The sequence below is a fragment of the Misgurnus anguillicaudatus genome, chromosome 24, assembly GCF_027580225.2.
Source record: "Misgurnus anguillicaudatus chromosome 24, ASM2758022v2, whole genome shotgun sequence".
Classification (NCBI taxonomy): Eukaryota; Metazoa; Chordata; class Actinopteri; order Cypriniformes; family Cobitidae; genus Misgurnus; species Misgurnus anguillicaudatus.
Window position 1 is genome coordinate 834272 of NC_073360.2, and position 19736 is coordinate 854007.

Consider the following 19736-nt stretch of genomic DNA (forward strand, 5'->3'; position numbering starts at 1 on the left):
TGATTTATTTTTTAGAAATGTTACCTGTAATTTTCTTGCCAGTGCCAACCCATTATTTAAGTAGATATCCCATATGATTTTTAACAGTGTAGAATAGATGAAGAGTCCCATGAAAGAGGGTTAATGAATGATACCTCTGCACAAGGTGGATGAATTGTAAAGTCTGAAGGCAGTAGGCATGAATGACCTCCTCTAGTGTTCTCTGTTGTACTTGGACTGGATCAGTCAATTGCTGAATGTACTTTTTATTTCAGCAACTATGTCATGAATGTATTGTCCATGATGGTCAGGAGTTTGAATATTATTCTTCTCTCTGCAATAGCCTCAAGCATGTGCAGATTCACTCCAATAACAGAGCATGATTTAATAATATCAACCTTTAAATCACAAAACTTGTGGCTAAAACGGGTACTGCAATCACACAGCTGGTGGCCAATACACAACATGACAACATAAACATCAGTTGAGGGCTGCAACTCCACTTTTGAAATGACAATATCCTGGCCATACCACTGTTGTCATTGATATAAGTATTTGAAATGAAAATTATTTCCTAATGTCTAGTGACATATCAGGGCCATTTTATGATTAATTGATATACATTTCTTACATACTGTTCCTTTAAACCTAGTGACCCGGCACAATACAGCATACTGTAGAACGAGGCACTGGTGACAACAGATCAAAAGAATGTGTGAAGCATCTTACTATACTTGCTGAAAGGACTCAGGTCCTTAAATATGTGCAGTCGGTTAATTAATTTGTAGGTGGTTCTACATTGTCAAACCTTTAAACATTTGGTAATCCTAATTGTCACTGCAGATTTTTGAATGGCACATATACACAACCGTACATTAGAACTCTTATAGAAGACAAAATATAGAATCTGTAAGCATGATTTAGTAATTTTTACTTGTGAAAGGATGTAAAAATTAAGATTATTTATTGTTGCTTTTAGAAAAATGTCAAATACAAATGAGAGAATAAGTCTTTTTACATAACAACATTTGCTAAATGAATAAATATCTGTGAAAAATTTAAATGCTTCTCTTTTCTCAGGTAACATCATCAAGGTCATTTGTGAATATCCCTGCTACCTCCTGCCCGCCTCCACAGCAGCAGACATGCATGGATCTGAGGACAGTGAATCTGGAACCGTACTTCAGAGGCTCATGCAAGAACATTTGCGATACGGAACAAGTGGAACTGGAGGAGAGATAGACAGCAACAGCTCTCGCATGCCAAGAAATTTACCTTTTACAGAGATCCTGCTCCTTCAAGAGGAGGGGCAGAGAGCCCATCAGCCTGTGCTCCCACAAAGTCAGCCACGACAAGAACCTCAAGGCCAGGAGCATCAAGTGGATAGCAGCTCTATGGAAAAGATTTCTGAAGTAAACCAGGGTGCAGGTGGAGCAGTCCAACCAACTCTTACTTTGCCCGGGTTTGACACCCTGCAGCTTCCGTCTTATGAGGAGGCTAAGGTCCAATCTCCGCAATACATAAGAGAACAGAGTCAAATTGACCCTCAGTCCCAAAATCAAAGCCCCCAGAGTCTTGAGAGCAATGAAAACCTTGTTCACCAATGTCAGCGACAATGCAACCAGATTCAGCAGATGCAACAATGTTCTACAGTATCTGACAGCACCACTGGTTCACACTCTTGTCCTCCATCACTCTCCAGCGCACATTCGCTCTCATCCCCTCCATTTCTGTCATCTTTGTCAACATCTCTCCCTGCAGTACCTGTGAAGGCCAGTGCGGAGGGTCGTCCATGGGTCCAGCCAGGGGGCACTGCTGGTATGTTTCTTCAAGATGAAGCCCTGTCAGAGTTGAAACATGGTCATGTTCGTTCACTTAGTGAAAGAATCATGCAACTCGGTCTGGAATCCAGTGGAGCTAAGCAAAGTGCAGGATCTTCGATTTTCTCCAGTGCAGGAGACTCTACACATGAGGCTGAAAGCACACCAAATTTCCTCTCTGCAACTCGCAGGGCTGCTACGAATACACAACCACCATCTCCCTTACCCTCACCAAAATGGTCTTTGGAGCAAAGAGGTCCTCCCCCAGAATATCCCTTCAAATTCACGGTACAGACAATACTTCCACCTACTTTAAACTTAAACCCAGGGTCTCTGGAACACACTCACCATCACAGTGACACGTTGACGTCACCCCTACTGGAAACAGTACAACATACGAATGTAGCCAGGTAACTGTTACAGACTATTACAAGTAATGTGCTGCCTTTTAAAAGACTTGTTCTTATCCCAGGAGTCATTAAATAGGTTGATTTTGCCCAATAAAAAGTACACACTTTCATAACATTGGTCTGCTTTTTCAACTTACACTAAAATATGTTGGGCTATTTTCAACCTCTCAGTCTTTTTCCATTCTAGACAGTGGCCCGAATCTTCCAGTGCTTCATCACAATGCCAACAGACGAACAGTCTAGTGTACACTGAGAGCTGTATCCTGCCTTCACAGGCTTCTCAACAGCAGAATCAGGATATATCACAACCACATACCATGAGATTTCCTTCTGCTCAGATTGAATCTGTAAACCGAGGGCCATCTGTTCGTCTGGCCCCTTTAGGGCAGCCTTTCCAAGGTGAAGTGTTTGCTATGGTAAGCCATACCCAGCAGATGCTAGAGATCCTAAAAGAAGAGAACCAAAGTCTGAGACAAGAACTTCTCAAGCAAAGTGAGAAAGCCGGCAAACTAAAGCGGGTATCTGACATTTTTATTTATTTCCCCTTTCTGTGTAAAATTACACAGTGGCACAATGTCTATGGTACAGAATGTAGATCTAATATCTATCTATACGTCTGTTTAGAAAACACAAAACTCTTTGTAACAAGCTTTAGTGTTATAGGAAAAATTGGACTTTATAAAAAAACAATGTTTTATGTAGCTGTATAAGAAGTTTTTTTAAATTGTTCCATAATAATAGCATACATGTGGCAGGGAAAAATATAATTATACTGGATATTAAAGGATGTAAATTATATACAGTAGTACAGTTTAATATACTGTAAGAATAAAATATTTATATAGCATGAGTAATTAAAATTTTAAAATGAAAATATTTTATGGAAGGCATATTCTTTCAATTTTAAATAAAATAATTAAATGATAAAAATAAAAATGAAAACACGATTAACCATTTCAATATAGAAAACTTGCCAAATTTCATTTTCAATGTGATAATACATCTTTCCTGTCAAATTGAAAAATAAAATCCAACTGATGATATGACATTTCATTTGCACTACTCAAGGCAAGACAAAAATTGCATTTTTTTAAAGCGTATTGGGTGGGTTTAATTGCTCACATAGCAGAGAGTTTCTAATACATAGCAGGGTTCCCAACTTAGCAACTTTAAAAAAAAAGGCATACAGTAGCTTCACATCTGTATTCTGTGCCACGCATCGCCTGTGCTGCCCCATAAAGTGAAGGCTTGCTTTTTTTGAAGAAATGCTCGTTGCTATTGCAGGGTTTTTCCTGGTTTAAAATAAGGTGGAGCTATCGTGAAGCATACATGCATGTTTACTGTGGCTTAACAACATAATTTACAAGTGACATATAAGATAAGCTTTTAATTTACAGCACATTATGGTCTTTTGCAGTTTTTGCAGTCTTTGGGAATAACTAATGTACACGGTCATAAACATCATTTGTCACTCACTGTCATCCTTTCCTCCACTTTTGAATAGAAAACTATTTTTATTGCTTAATGTAATAAACAGTTTTGTTCAAATCTTAATCCTTTCCTAAATCCAAATTATATATCCTATTATAGTGTTATATCATAATATTTAATAATTATATGAAGGCCTTACATAAAATATTTCCCCTCTCCTTTTATCTATTTTAGTAACTGAAAAAAGTGATTCATTCAATTTACTCGATTTTTTAAGGTAAGTGGTCGCAATCAATTTATTTTCTTTATTTTTGTTTAAATGTAGTTTAAATAAATTGATTGCAGCCGCTTACCTTAAAATTGAGTAAATTGAATGAATCAATTTTTTTTCAGTGTAGGGGAGATCCGAGGCGAAAGTAACAGGGAAAGAAAGTTACAAAGTGGTTTTCTTAGAGCCCTGGTTACATTTGCATTCAAAACCATGACAGCATCTTTAGCACGCAACCCTTGACAGAGCTAACAAATATCGTGTTATTTGTCACGGTTTTGCATGTGTAGGGCCAGAAAGCTATTGTCAATAATGATAAGTAAATTCCTAAAGCAGTAATTTTTTTCTTGTATCGTGTTGTGTTTCTCATTTCATGTATTATGGTACTGATCAATCTACAGGTAATATAGTGTTGTAATACATCCCAAAGTTTGCCTTCTCAGAGTTTTTCAAAACAAAAGTAAATCGGGTTTAAATGTCATGAGTTCCTGTCGGGACGAAAGTTACACTAGTAACTCATCTGTTGGATTTTATATTTCAATTTGTCAATGCAGTCAACATAAAAATTAACCTCCTAAAGCCTGGAATACATTGCAGGATTTTTGCACTCCTATAAGATCTTATAAGACCTTATCAAACTGTGCGACATGGATCGTTTATACTTGGGTACGACAAGCATGTACAATGATGACATGGAGGCTTTAGGTTAAGTCACACATTAGTGCAACTGTCAGAAAACTATCGTAAGCTATCTTTGGACGCAAGACCGGGAAAACGTAAGCCTGAACCTGACTCACTGTACGACATAGGACCACTGTTGAAGAGCCATGATCACAGAAATCGCGACGATTGTTTCATGATGGCAATCTTTTGTCTGGGATAGTCAATAATCGTGCAGTGTATCTCAGGCTAAAGACCCGAGCTTTGGTTTGGCTTGCATTTTAGATTTCTTCCCGCTATTTGGGGTTAGGAAGAACCAATAAATATAATAACCAAATAATTTTCTTTGAACATGAAGCAGTGTTTTTGTCCACATTTGTGTACAACAGGTTTCAGTTACACAGAATTAAGTATTATGGTGCAGACAACAAAAAATGTGATGCCCATGTACAGTATGTGGACACACCAGGTCTTAGGAGGTTAAAATGAAAATGTAATTGAAAATGATTGAATTAAAAATTGTTTTTATTTAAATATGATAGACAGCAATATATGGTTGTTCTATTATGCAACATTTATGGGCACTTTTTCTGTGTTTTGCAGTTGGAGATGGAGGTTGAGCACCTTTCTGAAACATATGAGAGTTTAGTAAAGAGTTCATCCAAAAGGGAGGCTCTAGATAAAACCATGAGGAATAAACTTGAGGGGGAGATCAGACGACTTCATGACTTTAACAGAGACTTGAGAGGTGAGAATGAGTATTGGCAAATCTTTTGAAACCGTTTTGTCAGAATTGGGCACATTTCATTGCGAAAGCTTAAAAGAGCAACAAAATTATTTTGAAAATTAAACTTTTTCAATATTTAACAGGTTTTGATAAACATTTCTATATAGAGAAAATTATAAAAAGGTGTTTAGTCACCTATTGTTTTTGCAAAGTCATTCAACCTCTTCCACTGCCATGCAGTCATGACAAAAAGATTTGTGATAGAAAAGAACCCCTTTTGAATACTGCATTAACAAGTTTGCCAAAATGGCCAGAAGGCAGTATCTTTGCAAGGCATTGCTATTTTGACATGAATCTTGAAACATTTTCTTACAAGCAGGATGGTTGATACAGCATATTTCCGTCTACTAAGATATGCAATATGATCATTTTTGCATTTAACTTTGAAAGGGTTTGACCTTAAACCATGAGTGTGGTATCTTTAGATTAGGGGCATACATTTTTGATTTGAGAGTTTTGATCAGTGTTCCTTGAATGGGAATTTTGGAAGATTGCCATTTAGAAAACTGTCATGGTATTGTAACAGTATATGAAGAGTTTGGTTCCAAAACGCGATAAACGCCATTTTTGAAAAAAAAGAGTTATTGCCAAAATCAGCATTATATCAGGTCAGTAGTTAAAAGTAAATTCTTAATTTTACGCAAAATCCAATATCCGCCGTGTTATTCTGTCATCTTTTCTCCCTTTTTTCCCAAAATGCGATAAACGCCACTCCCCCTTTTTTACAGAACGCAATAAATCCCACAGTGCACCATTCACGCAATGTAAACAAACATGGCGGCGCGCTGAGTACATGGAGTCCTAGTTTTCCTCATCTACTTTGTACTTTGTGATCAACAAACAAAACAAAATAATACTTTAATTGCATCGCTAAACCTGTGATGGTTTTCTGTGATGGGAAAGAAACGTAAGCCATCAACATCTAATAATTTCCCTGAGAGGCACTCGGGAGACGGGTGCTTGTTCTCCCGACAGCATCAAGCTTCTCATGATAACACATTGACCCCAGAGGATCTTATGAAAAACTTTACATAATTTTACTCAAAGTCAACGAAAATCGAGCAGGACCAAAAACATTTTACAGCTGATCGCTGTGAAAGACGTTAAGCGAAGACGTCAAGTAACCGCAATGACAGGGTTCTTAATATGACAAAGTAAGTGTTTTGATTAATAACATTAATGTTTATATTTTTAATTAGTGTGTACAACTAGTCAACTAAATGAATATAACATGGCAAAGATGAATGCACATTTATATAGGCTATTGATTCAATAGATTTATAGCATTTTGAATAAAAACTTGTCATGGATTTATTGCATTTTGTGGAAAAAATAATCCGTTTTTATAATAAATCTTTGAAAATCAACTTATGGATTTGAATTTTTTATGTTTTTATAACCTAAAGATGCTGTGTGAAAGTTTGTAACAGAAAATAGTTGTTTTCATCTTGCCACTTTCTTGGTATAGAAAACACGTTTTTACCAAAATTTGTCAAAATGGATTTATTGCGTTTTGGAACCAAACTCTTCATATGCAATAGCATATTACTACAAAACTTTACTATAGTTTATCTATATAATCAAAAGAATTTTGAAATTGGATCTATTGTACTTTTCAACTTTAGTTAGTATGCAATGTTGCTGTTTGACCACGTAAAGATCTGCAATGTTACAAAGCGTTCCATGATATTCTCATGATAACAGAAAACACTTTCCAATAGCTACATCATGGCTCGTAGTGTTGTCATGATACCAGTGATACTTTGGTCAGTACTCAAGTACACTCCCTGACAAAAGTCTTGTTGCTTGTGTACAAATTGACCTAAAGTGCCGCTAAAATATATTTCTAATCAAGATTTGTTTTCAAGAAATGGCTCATTTCCCAACAGCTTTTGTAATGATGGTTCAGTGTAAAACTAAACTGTCAAAAAGTATTTTAATATTCACAGCTTAGTAAAGCCCATTGAGTCAATTTTTGCAAAGACATAAGTCTTGTCACCTTGTCATATGAGCTTCATCTGTGATGGATCAATTAGGTCTCAGGTGTGTATAAAAAGAACCTTAGTACACTAGACCTTCACATCAAGTGCAACTAGACCTCTGCAAACATGCCTAAGATTCACCCTAAAACTAAAGTTTTGATTATCAAGAGGCTGAAGACCAGATCCACTGCTGATGTGGCAGACACCTTCAATGTGTCTCAGCATCAAGTACAGAGGATAAAAAAAGATTTGAAGAGACTGGAGATGTTTTTGACAAGCCAAGGTAAGGCAGACCCCGCAAGACAACTGCTCGAGAGAATCCAAGGTCAGCCCATTTTCCATTGCAGCAGAGCTCCACAAGACCTGGTCACCTGAAGTCTGTGTGTCAACCAGAACAGTTTGTCGGATTTTGTCTCAAAATGGCCTCCATGGTCGAATCAGTGCCCAGAAGCCAGCACTAAACAAAAGACAATTGAAAAACCATGTGGCATTTGCCAAGGCCCACAGCCTGCTGAAAGGATGGATGCTGGAAAAGCAGAAGGTGGATTTTTCAGATGAATCTTCTGTTAAATTACACACCAAAGTCACCTCAAATATTGCAGGAGACCTACTGGAGCCCGCATGGATCCCAGATTCACCCAGAAAACAGTGAAGTTTGGTGGCAGAAGAATCATGGTCTGTTACATCCAGTATGGGGGTGTGCAAGAGATCTGCAGAGTGGAAGGCAACATCAATAGTCTAAAATACCAAGAAATCTTAGCTACCTCTTATATTCCCAACCATAAAAGAGGCCAAATTCTGCAGCAGGATGGTGCTCCATCGCATACTTCCATCTCCACATCAAAGTTCCTCAAGGCGAAGAAGATCAAGATGCTCCAGGATTGGCCAGCCCAGTCACCAGACATGAACATCATTGAGCATATGTGGGGTAGGATGAAAGAGGAAGCATGGAAGATGAAACCAAAGAATATTGATGAACTCTAGGAGGCATGCAAGACTGCTTTCTTTGCTATTCCGGATGACTTCATCTATACATTGTATGAATCCTTGCCAAATCGCATGGATGCAGTCCTTCAAGCTCATGGAAGTCATACAAGATATTAAATTTGGATCTCACAGCACCACTACTTAATTTGCTGAAATATTTTTGTATTTGCAGTAAATTTGTTCAATTTCTGTACAGGCGACAAAACTTTTGTCTTGCCAAAATTTGACCACTCTGTCTTGATTAAATGATAAATTTTTTTTTTTTTTTTTAGTGAAACTAATTCATTTCAGTGCGTTAAACATCATTTGGGAGGGTTTTAGCGTTTCATATGAGCTATTTCTAGGTTAATAGCAAGTGTTTCTACAAAATAGATAAGCGACAAGACTTTTGGCAGAGAGTGTATACCCGAGGACAGTTTTAATTATAAATTTTAATAAACCATTAAAACTCTCTCTTGGTCACCACTTGGTTCCCGCCTTGTTTGCGCATTTAATTCCCTTTGTTTAAATAAAAAATGACAGGAATGTAACTGAATTGAACGGGTTGGGATGTCTGTCTGCAAAATGCTTTACGGACCTTGTGTTGGTCTGTGTAGGGTTAAAAGATTGTTTACAGATTGTTATAAAACTGTGTTTGTGCTGTCTGAGCTTGACCTTACATACAATGCAGATTTGTGCATCTGCTTTGACAAGTTTTGAACAGACAGCACAAGCACTTGTATTTGACTTTTGTTTTGTCACCATGAAAGCTGCAGTTGATAAAGTTTGATGTGTCTAATATGTGACTACAGAGACACATGCACACACAGACACATACTTTGACACAGTTTTGACTATGCTGAAGAAACATTTTTCGACCTTGATTCTAAACCCACTTTGTTCTGGCTTCCTAAAACAGAGATGTTTTTAAAGCTTCATCTTTTCTAGTCTCTGTACACCGCTCATAGGTCTGGCAATATAGATAGAGCTATACACCCATTCTATGATGAAATAAAAACGCATTTCATTCTCTAGCAATCACCCCATCAATATTTGAAGAGTTTCTTTGCAAAACGAGATAACTCTGTTTTTAACATTTTTGTCAAAACATGTTTATTATTATGTTATTATGTTGTGTTATTGTGCTACTTAGCTGCAGTTGAATTTATATTAATTGGAATGCAGAACCAAAAAAAAGAGATTTCTAAAAAATTAAAAAACGGAGTTATGTCGTTTTGCAATGAAACTCTTCAATTGTAGTGACATCAGTGGCCATTTACGTTTCACAGTTCTTGCCACAATTTAAGATGAGATTATTAGATTTTTATCTGTATACGTGAATATATATATATATATATATATATATATATATATATATATATATATATATATATATATATATATATATATATATATATATGAAATCGGACGCACGGAAACTTTACATCCGGTTTCTGTTTGTTTAATGGTCTGACTAGTTGCTAAACTGAACTCTTTAAGATATACCTCGTTGAAAAAAACAAATGTTTTGGTTTTCTAGGTAATCTATGCGTTGTTTATTTTGCTTGTTATATAAATAAACTACTTTAAAAGGACTTTGTTGTTATTTATTTTTAGTAGAGTTTACCGGAAGTTATGTGTGTTCCACGAAAGCCGCGTGTTTATGTTGTTACTGCTGAAACCGTCTATATATGATTTTAGTCACTAAAAATGTAAATGTAACTTCATTGTTGTAATAAATACTTCACGTTTTTGTGCCTTTTTCCAAGGGAAGTGACACCTAACAAAGTAGCGCAGACTGTGATTTCGGCTCACGTTGCCCCATGCTGAGAGGGATCTCAAATTAGTTTGGGCCGTTTCTGAGATTGATGTCTCGTAGAAGGGCCGCTGAGCTATTTTAACATAAACAGCACAATATTTATGAAATGTTAAAATTATATTATTTAACATATATTAATAATTAAAAATATATAAACAGTGGTTTCTATTTTTTAATATACTAATTTCTAATCATTATCTTAACTTATTAAGTTCAATTTTGACTCCTAGTGTTTCCACCTTGGTAATTGTTTGCTAATTGAGCCTAAGCTGTGCTGACTTGAGTGAACAGTATTGAATGCTAGTGCTTTCCATATGACCAGATTGTATAAGCACCGAGAAATGTAGGGATTTGTGTGTAGAGTTTCAGTTCACCATATCTGACTCATGTGTTAAAGCAGAGGAGTAGTGTTTATAGTTAAGCAAAATGGATGTGCTTTTTGAAAGATTACGTTATGGTTTTGAATTTTTAGTTAAAAAACTTGGTTATAGTGTTTTAGCAAAGGAGAAAAACTGTAATGTGAGATAAATACTACATAAATGATGAGTGATATGTTATTTGCTGTTGTAACAGAGGCCAGCTAGTGTATGAAGGTGGTGTGGTGAGTAAACATCATTCCCTAATCTCCCAATCGGTCTGTCATGCGGGTGGAGCGCTCTGGCCCCTTGCGTGCTTTACTTTATCAGGCTTTCGGAGAGCTTAACTCACATGATGGACCTATTACCGGTTTGACTTCCGCTCATAGCCTCTTTGAGCAGTTAGTAATTTCACAATAAATGTATTATGAAGGAAGTAAAATGTTTGCTACTGCAATATTATCAGTAATACTTATGTGTTTTGTCACATATTACTGAAGTTATCCATTAAACTTTATTATTATGAGTGTGAAATTCTTCATTAAATTAAAACAATCAATTTAACTTATAAAACATCTTACATTTTGAGATTTAAGACTGCTGTGAGGTTGTCATATCTTTAAGATGTTTAAGACAGTTTCTGTTTTGAGAATTTGAATTCTTAAGTATTTTTTATGAACATCCTTCACCTCCTAAGACCTGGATGTCTACATACGTGGACGTCACATTTTTTGTTGTTTGCACCATACTGTGTAACTGAAATCTGTTATACACAAACTTGGACAATTACACTGCTTCAGGTTCAAAGACAAATATTTGGTTATTATATTTATTGGTTCTTTATAACCCCAAATAGCTGGAATAAATCTGAAAAAAACAAAAAAACAAAGCTCGGGTCTTAGGAGGTGTAGGAAAAAAGAAGAACTTTCTTAAAAAGCTTTTATGAGAATACAAAATAGAGGGTATGCACGTGACGTCACCGTCGGCGAGAGGGACTGTGGTTACGCCCACTGAGTGGCAAAAGACAGAGCGGCAGCATTTGAGTACAGCGTGACATCGGCGAAAATTCGCCGAAATGGTGTTGTGCGATAGACTGCACTAACAGATTAACAAGAATTCGGAGCTATCGTTTTACAGACTGCCAAAAAACACCGAAAGGAGAAATAAATTGATCGTTCATTCCAACGTCCACAGACCACAGGTGGGTTGATAAGTTGCTAGGGTCACTATCAAGCAGAGGTTTTACTTTCTATTTAAACACATCTTTTCAAGTATTTGTATTTTATCCGTGTTTTTCTTTGGAAAACATACATTCCAAAGCATATTATTATCATCATTTTTACTTTATTACATTTCATAAATATTAAGTTTTTGTTTTACATTTAAAATGTAAGTACATTAACATACTTTTACTCAAGTAAAAGTACACATTTTTAATGTAATTAGGTATTAAATCAATTTTAATATGCAATATTAAAGAATACACAGTATGATTATGCTTTAGAATGTAGTAAAGTAAAACAAAAATCCCCATACAAACATCCTAATAAAGCACAGATGCTTTAAAATTGTAACTAAGTATTGTCCACATCTGCTATCAAGTCCAACTAAATTCAATTTAAGCTGATAATAGTCAGTTTTACTGGCATTTTCGCAGCACCCGCTATGAAAACCAACCATTTTGTTGAACGTTTGCCACTCAACAGGGCGAGTTCTGGCTTGGTCACATGGAAAAGCATACCCTCTATATTCTTTCTTTCTTAAGCTTGAATTGAAGATAAAAATGGCATTTAAGACGAATTTTCTTCTTAAGAATGTTTTGTGAATCCAGCCCCTGATGCCTTAAGTCTCTCTTTTTTCGTAGTTCAATATGTGTTGCATTACATCTCCTGCTCTCCCTCCCTATGAGGTGTTGTAATTGCAAGCGATTGTATACAAACTACCATGGAGAACACACTCATGGTACCTTAGCAACGGCAGACGTCATGGGATTGCAACCTCCCGAGCGCATTGAAAAGAAGGAACAAGCATCTTGACCCATGTTTACTACCCAGATGCGACTTGAACGTCCTTTTAAAAGTTTAAATCAATAATCAAATGAAACTCTCTTTGCTGGCTGAATTATGTTATCACCTGCGATAATTAATGTGATTTTGCCTAACTTGTCAGTAAACTACGGCTCTATGTAGTAAATGCTGCTTTATCTGAAAGCAGGTGATGGCAATTTACTACTAATCACGGAACCGGCTTGACCGATGAGATGCACATGACAATCATGCGATATATAACTCAGCTCTAGTTGCAGCCACGGCCATTATTGACTCTGCCAGTTACTCCAAATCCCAAGAAACAGAATCCAAAAAAGTTTCCAAGCTCAATCCATCATTGGGAAAATGCTATATCGCTCATCCATCCGTCACTTGCCATTCCTATCTAACCATCTGCGCTACTCACCTGACCAACGGTGAGCTCGAATTGCTTCACTGCAGAAGCTGCCTTGAAGGCTCCGGTTGAGGACTTTCATTGGTCATTTTTGTGAACCAATCAAATTTCTTTCTGCCCCTGAGCTTTAAGTAAAACTCCTATCTGAACTGGTTTGGGGGAAAAAATCAAGCATTCCTGTAGGTAGAGTTTAGTCAAAAAACTGTTCTAGTGACGTCATCAAAGCAGGAAGTAGAGGACTGTAGTCCAAACCAGCCGTTCGCTGTAGGCTTTGAAAGGCGAATTCTGTTAAAGAAAATATATTGCCGGCAGTGAACTTGAGCTTTATCATTTTAAAGGTATTGTTTATGCTATTATAGCAACATTACAGGAACGTGACCTTTAAATTCACATATGTTGAGCAGGGAAATAAGATTTCTTTTTTTCTGGGATGCATGGCCTAGCAAAATACATATTTGGACCTCGGTATTTATAAAATCCTGTGTACGGCCCTGGTGGTAATGTCATAAATTTGTTTTATGTCATAAAAGAGTCCTACCTGTTGTAACATTCACTACTCTGCCTTCTCTTATAAAATAGCATTTTACTGAAAACCTACAATAAATACAGTTCCCAACAAAAGTATTGTTTAGTGTAAAACTTGTTGAAGATTAACGGACAGACTGTCAGTTTAGTACACTAATAAATACACTTTCTTCTCACAAAAATGGTTGAAGCCTCTAATCATTGACATCAATTCAAATAAAACACGTTCTGGTCTCCTTCAGGAGGAGGGTCAAACGCTTATTTGCTTTGAGCTGTTAATGTTACAGTTGGCCTTGTTATTGGTGCCTGCAGTTATATTTAATTTGTTTACAATACTGTACATTGTTATGATGTTGCTGTTTTGGGGCACTTGGTAATAAGACTTTTTTATTATGTGTTCCAGACCGTTTGGAAACGGCAAATCGACAGTTGGCCAATCAGGAGCTAAAGGTACAGGAAGATGGACACTTTTATCTTTCACAAAGTAAGACACTTATCTTTTTCTGGTTGTTGTACATTATTACACAAATGTTTGTTAGAACATTTTTTGATTACAGTTCGGATCTCTGCAATAAATGTGTCTAGTGTAAATTTACTCAAATTATTTCCTATGCGCCTCCCTTTACTTCCTGTTTTACTTTATCTCTTACACTCAAATCATTCTGTCTGTGTAAACAAGCATTACAGTAAACCACAAGACACATAGTAGGGGAGAGCAAGGCACAACCTAATGCTTTTTGGTTTTGGCTCAATCATTCAAAAAATATTTGAGTTTTATTAATTATATTTCACACAAGCAACACACCAGAGTTGTATAGTACTTAAGTATTTTTACTTTCTACATAAACGTCAATTTTCAATTATTCGTATTTTATTAGTGTTTTTCTTTGGAAAACAAACATTCCAAAACATATTATCATAATTTTTACTCCACTACATTTCATAAATTCAAGTTTTTGGTTTATATTTAATATTTAAGTACATTAAACATCTAGTAATTTTTTTGTACTTTTACTTAAGTACATTTTTTTTCCGTACTTTTACTCAAGAAAGTAAAAGTACACAATTTATATGTAATTAGTCATTAAATCAATTTTAATATGCAATATATAATGAATACACAGTATGATTTTATGCTTTAGAATGTAGTGAACATTTTTTAGTAAAGAAAAGTAAATTTTTTCCCAAGACAAACACTCTGATAAAGCATAGATGCTTGGAAAATGTAACTAAAATACTTAAGTTTTATACACCTCTGCAATACACACATCTCTGCTACAAATGAACATTTGAAGTTTGTTTCTAGTACTTACCATTCTTGGACAATTAAACGTGACAGAAGTGCAAACGTTACAACTTACCCCATAGGTGGGGTTAATTGTAACAGGCAGGTGGTTAGTTGTAGGCAAATATTATTTTGTGAATATACTTGAAGTGGATATTGTTTATATATCTGTCTATAATAGACCGGTATCCACACTGTATTCATTCATCCAGCACTTTTCTATCAATAGTTCAATTGTAAATGAATACAAATGTCTAAATATGTGAGAAAAAGCAGCACAATTATGACAAACATTTGTTTATATGTGACCCAGTCTGTAATAACCATACTACAGTTTCAAAATAAAATTCTGAGATGAGCATCAAAGTCTGATTTTAGCCATTCATTTCATTGTGATTTCAATATTTGACGTGACCTTATTCAATCAATATTAAAGATATGAACAAAAATACATTTGACACACGATTTTTGATATGATAGGCACATTTATTTTGTTGGCAGCCACCAATCATTAGTGTGTAGCCTATTTAAAACAACGGCAAGAACGTTAGGGTGTTTTCACATATACACTGTTTAGGTCGGCCCAAATGACGTGTTGCTCCGAGTACGGTTCGTTTGGGTCAGTGTGAACACAACAGCCACACTCGGGTGCACAAATTTGATGCTGGGAGAATGAAAGAGACATGTTTTTATATTGACCAAATTAAATATGTTAACGTATCAGGGTGGACAGATGATCTCAGCGTGTTTGATCTGAGTGATTTCATGGGTTGTTTACGCCTGCCGGCTGTGTACGAAGGTTGCTTTGTTCCGCTGTTTTGAGTGGAAGCCAATGGAGGGTCTAGTCTGATTTCCCCCAAAAGTGGGCGTGAACCTATTCAGAGACATTCTATGACGTTGCGCCGGTTGTGCGTATGACACGGTAAAAGCTGTCAGAGACCAATGGCAGGGCTGACCGTTGTCACGTGGTGTACGGTGCAGCATTTCAAGTACAGTAAAAAAAAATAATATGTGAACACGGACCGCACTAACTGAAAAATGATACAATGTATTTTGGTGCGCTCCGAGGCCGCACCACGGTGCGCACCAACATATGTGAAAACACCCTTAGCTGTTTTCATATCGTAAGTGCTGAGGGGTTAGTTAGTTGTAACACAGCGTTACAATTAACCCCGCTGGGTCAAAATATTTTCAAGCCCACCAAAAAAAGTTTCTAAGAGCTGCAGACATATTCAAAAATTTACTTGCATGCCACCAAAACACTGGTTCATCAACAACATTATGATTAAAAATGAGCACTTATAATAAAGTGCTAATAGTTGGTGGCAATAAGTGCACCTTTTAAATGCAAAGACCAATTAAACGTTGTCACTTATACAACCGAAACAGTAGAGAAGAGCGGTGTTGGCGATCACTAATGACTGATGTTTATGCAATCATTTACCGTAGGTCTTATGCTGTTGTTTTGTGTCTGTGACATAAATAAACACTTGTTGTAAATGGACTGCATTTATATAGCGCTTTTATAGACCCATGGCCATCCAAAGCGCTTTACATATTGCCTTGCATTCACCCATTCACTCACACGGCGGTGTCAGCCATGCAAGGTGCCATCCAGCTCATCGGGAGCAGCTGGGGTTAGGTGTCTTGCTCAAGGTCATCTCGACACTTGGTCAGGTGGAGCCGGGGATTGAACCACCAACCTTCCGGTGTGTAGACAACCTACATGAACCACTGAACCACTGCCGTGCTTTTTGTGTTTAAAAAAACATTTGAGCAGCTGAATGTACGAGTGTGTGACTGTCAATTCTGGTGGCAGCTTTTTTTCATTCACATGATCGTATGACTCAAGAGGTTATACAAGCCTCTGGTACTTTTACTAAAATAAACTACATTGAATTTAACATGTTATTTTTTTATTCTCAGAAAGAGAAAGTCTGAAAGATCTCGAGAAATTACAAATGGAGGCATCAAGTCTTCGATCAGCCAATGAAGATCAGCAGCGACACATTGAGATATTAGAACAGGCTTTGAATAATGCTCAGAGTAAAGTTGTCAGACTAGAGGAAGAGGTGAGTCCTTACAAAATACTGAAAGCATTCAAGTGACAAGTTTATTGTTTATTTGGATCCCCATTAGCCATTACCAAGGTAGTGGCTATTCTTCATGGGGCCGACAAGTATATATAAGTATATATAAAACAGTGTACATGTCTTTCTCGTTCTGTTTTACAGTTAAGTAAAAAACAGATGTATGTGGAGCGGGTGGAACGGTTGCAGCAGGCACTGGCACAGCTCCAGGCAGCATGTGAGAAACGAGAACAACTCGAGAGACGTCTGCGTACTCGCCTGGAAAGAGAACTGGAGGCCTTGCGAACACAACAGGCATGCAAAAAAAAAACACATTTATTCACCATGTCTTTTAATAGCCTAAATGGTATTACAAATACATCAACATATATTACGTACTGTACATCACCATACCACGTGCAGGCTCAGAGACATATTGTCTGCTTTCTTTAGTGCCACACAAGGGAGTTGTCAACCACAGCAGGGCTAAAAGTTGAAGGGCTGCAATTATCCAGCCCGACAGTTTCCATAATCACTGTCTGTCATGTGTGTGTGTGTGTGTGTGTGTGTGTGTGTTTGTGTGTGTGTGTGTGGGTGTGTGTGTTTGTGTCTGTGTGTAGCGTGCTGGCATAGGAGTACCCCTCGCTGCTTGTGAGACCAATGCCCCTGCTCTGCTAGATTTACTGAGGGAAAGAGAGGAGAGGATTCTGGGATTAGAGGCTGATATGACACGTTGGGAGCAGAAGTATTTGGAGGAGAGTGCAATGAGACACTTTGCCATGGAGGCCGCTGCAACAGCAGCAGCACAGAGGTCAGTATACACTTAACATACAAAACGCGAATTCAACGGTTTGCACGAGAAGATTACATACAAAGTCAATGTAAAGACGCGACTATGGAGCAATGCGAATTATGCAAATTGGGTGAAGTGAATGATGCAAAAACACGCACTATACGCCTCAATTTTTTGCGCAAGTGGCAAATATTCAACTCAACTGAAAATTTTGCATGACACAAAGTTAAATCCCGCGATTAATCCCATCTGGGAAACGCTTCCGAAGCCTGATGGCCAAAACTGAGAGACTCAGGAGGTGTTTCTTCCCACAGGCCATCAGACTCCTGAATGCTTCGCTCCACTTCGGTATAAACAAACTCCACATACTGATATCGTACTGCACTTTATGTTTTTGTTGTTACATGAATATACACCAAGATGTTTTATCAACTGGCTAGTTATCCTTCAGACAGTGAACGTGCAGTGAACGTGTCATGAGCAATTCGGTCCCCCCTAGGACCCCAGTACTTTTGTGTCATCATCTGCTTTTACAAAAACAATACTTTTATTTTTTTAATTATTAACATACCGTTCGAAATGTATTTTTTTAATAGTAAAAGTGTAGTAATCATGGCTTATAAATTATCATTTTAATGTTTGATTTAAAGATGTAGTAATCATGTTTTGTATAAGTAATTTATTAACTTTACACAGTACAAATGTGGAAAGGGTACAGTATAATAATCTAAATAATAAAATGACACAAGCAATGTGTAGATCTCCCACCTATAGCCTCATTTATATACTACTATATGAAACATATCATTTAAAAGACATCAATTGTAATTTTAACAACGTTCTAACGACATAAATCATAACGCGATTTTGTAGGAATGGTAATAAGGCGCTAAGAAAACTCCCCATGAGGAGTTTTTTCAGCCAATGGAATCACACGGGGGTCCTAAGGGGGCAGAATTGCCAAGGGGGACCGGATTTCTCATGACAACGGACCACGTCGTTTCGGCCCTGTGGCCACTCGTGTTGTGAAGCGCGTCCATGCTATTCTTCGAGATGCACTTGACGGCCTTTTTTTGACGACCTAGTTAAGGGCGGTAGGGTTTTCCAGCTTAGGCGGGCCGCCCGAACTGCAAAGTGTTGCGGGAAACCCTGGTACTATTGAGAAAATCCACAACATAAATTCTTGGACTGATTTTGTCCCTAAAGCCTCACACACTGCTTAGCACATTAACATAGACAGTGTGCAGACCCAAAGGTTCACTTCTTTTCTTATGTGTTGTTATAAAACTGTGCTTATTTACAGCACCCTTTGTTTGTGGTTCGTCCCTCCTCTGACCACTGTTGGTAACCATTGCTGCCTTAAAGTTTCAGACCCAGTTGCCTTGCCATATTTGGCCTTTCTCAATGTCACTCAGATCTTTATTTCTCCCCTTTTTTCCTGCATCCTAAAATTTAAGACACACTGTGCCAGTAGGGCAAGGCTGTGAGAGAGAGGTTGTAAGAGAAGGTAAAGGCTTTTGGCTGTTAAAAAAACAGCCCTCTGATATGTTGCAGCCTAGCATCCTGTTTCAATAGGAAAGAAAATTGTGTTCACAAAACTCTCCTTAATAATACATACTAGGCTGCAGGATAAAACGTTTACACCACCGTTTACAACCTTGATTTATTTTACGTATTCGAAAGATGCTTTTAACCAATGCACTTTACATAAATATATCAATTTTTTATCAGTTTGTGTACCCTGGAAGGCAAACCCCTGACCTAAAACACTGTGCAGCAGATGTTACAAATGTCTTGTTTTCTTAAACTTGAAATATTCAATAACCCAAAAGTGACTTTGTGGTTGTGTGTTTTGCTGGTTTTCAGAGACACAACTATAATCCACCATTCTCGTAATGGCAGTTACAGTGATGGCTCACTCTGGCAGTATGAGGATGAGAAAAGAGCCCAGACCGGCCGGCGCTGTCAAGAAATGGAGCAAAGGTCAACTGTTTTAAACATCATATGCGCACATATACAATAAACACTATATAACATATTATTTTCACAAACACAAATCCTTCAGGAGAGCAGTGGCGGCCGGTGACTTCTTTTTTCTTCGCTCGATGCGAAGTTCGTCACAACATGTATGCAGCCCGTCATGT

General features: G+C 37.2%; 1 protein-coding gene across 2 annotated transcripts in view; it reads left to right on the plus strand.

Moving 5' to 3' along the window:
* Window positions 1-19736, plus strand: part of amotl1 (angiomotin like 1) — a 45615-nt gene that overhangs the window by 18160 nt on the left and 7719 nt on the right. For both annotated transcript variants that reach the window (XM_055195579.2, XM_055195578.2), the window contains exons 2-9: window positions 1060-2209; window positions 2397-2727; window positions 5172-5316; window positions 13849-13929; window positions 16657-16802; window positions 16965-17114; window positions 17420-17610; window positions 19459-19575. In XM_055195579.2, coding sequence (XP_055051554.2) covers window positions 1125-2209; window positions 2397-2727; window positions 5172-5316; window positions 13849-13929; window positions 16657-16802; window positions 16965-17114; window positions 17420-17610; window positions 19459-19575 — 2246 coding nt within the window. In that variant the 5' untranslated portion in view covers window positions 1060-1124. The remainder of the gene's footprint in view (window positions 1-1059; window positions 2210-2396; window positions 2728-5171; window positions 5317-13848; window positions 13930-16656; window positions 16803-16964; window positions 17115-17419; window positions 17611-19458; window positions 19576-19736) is intronic.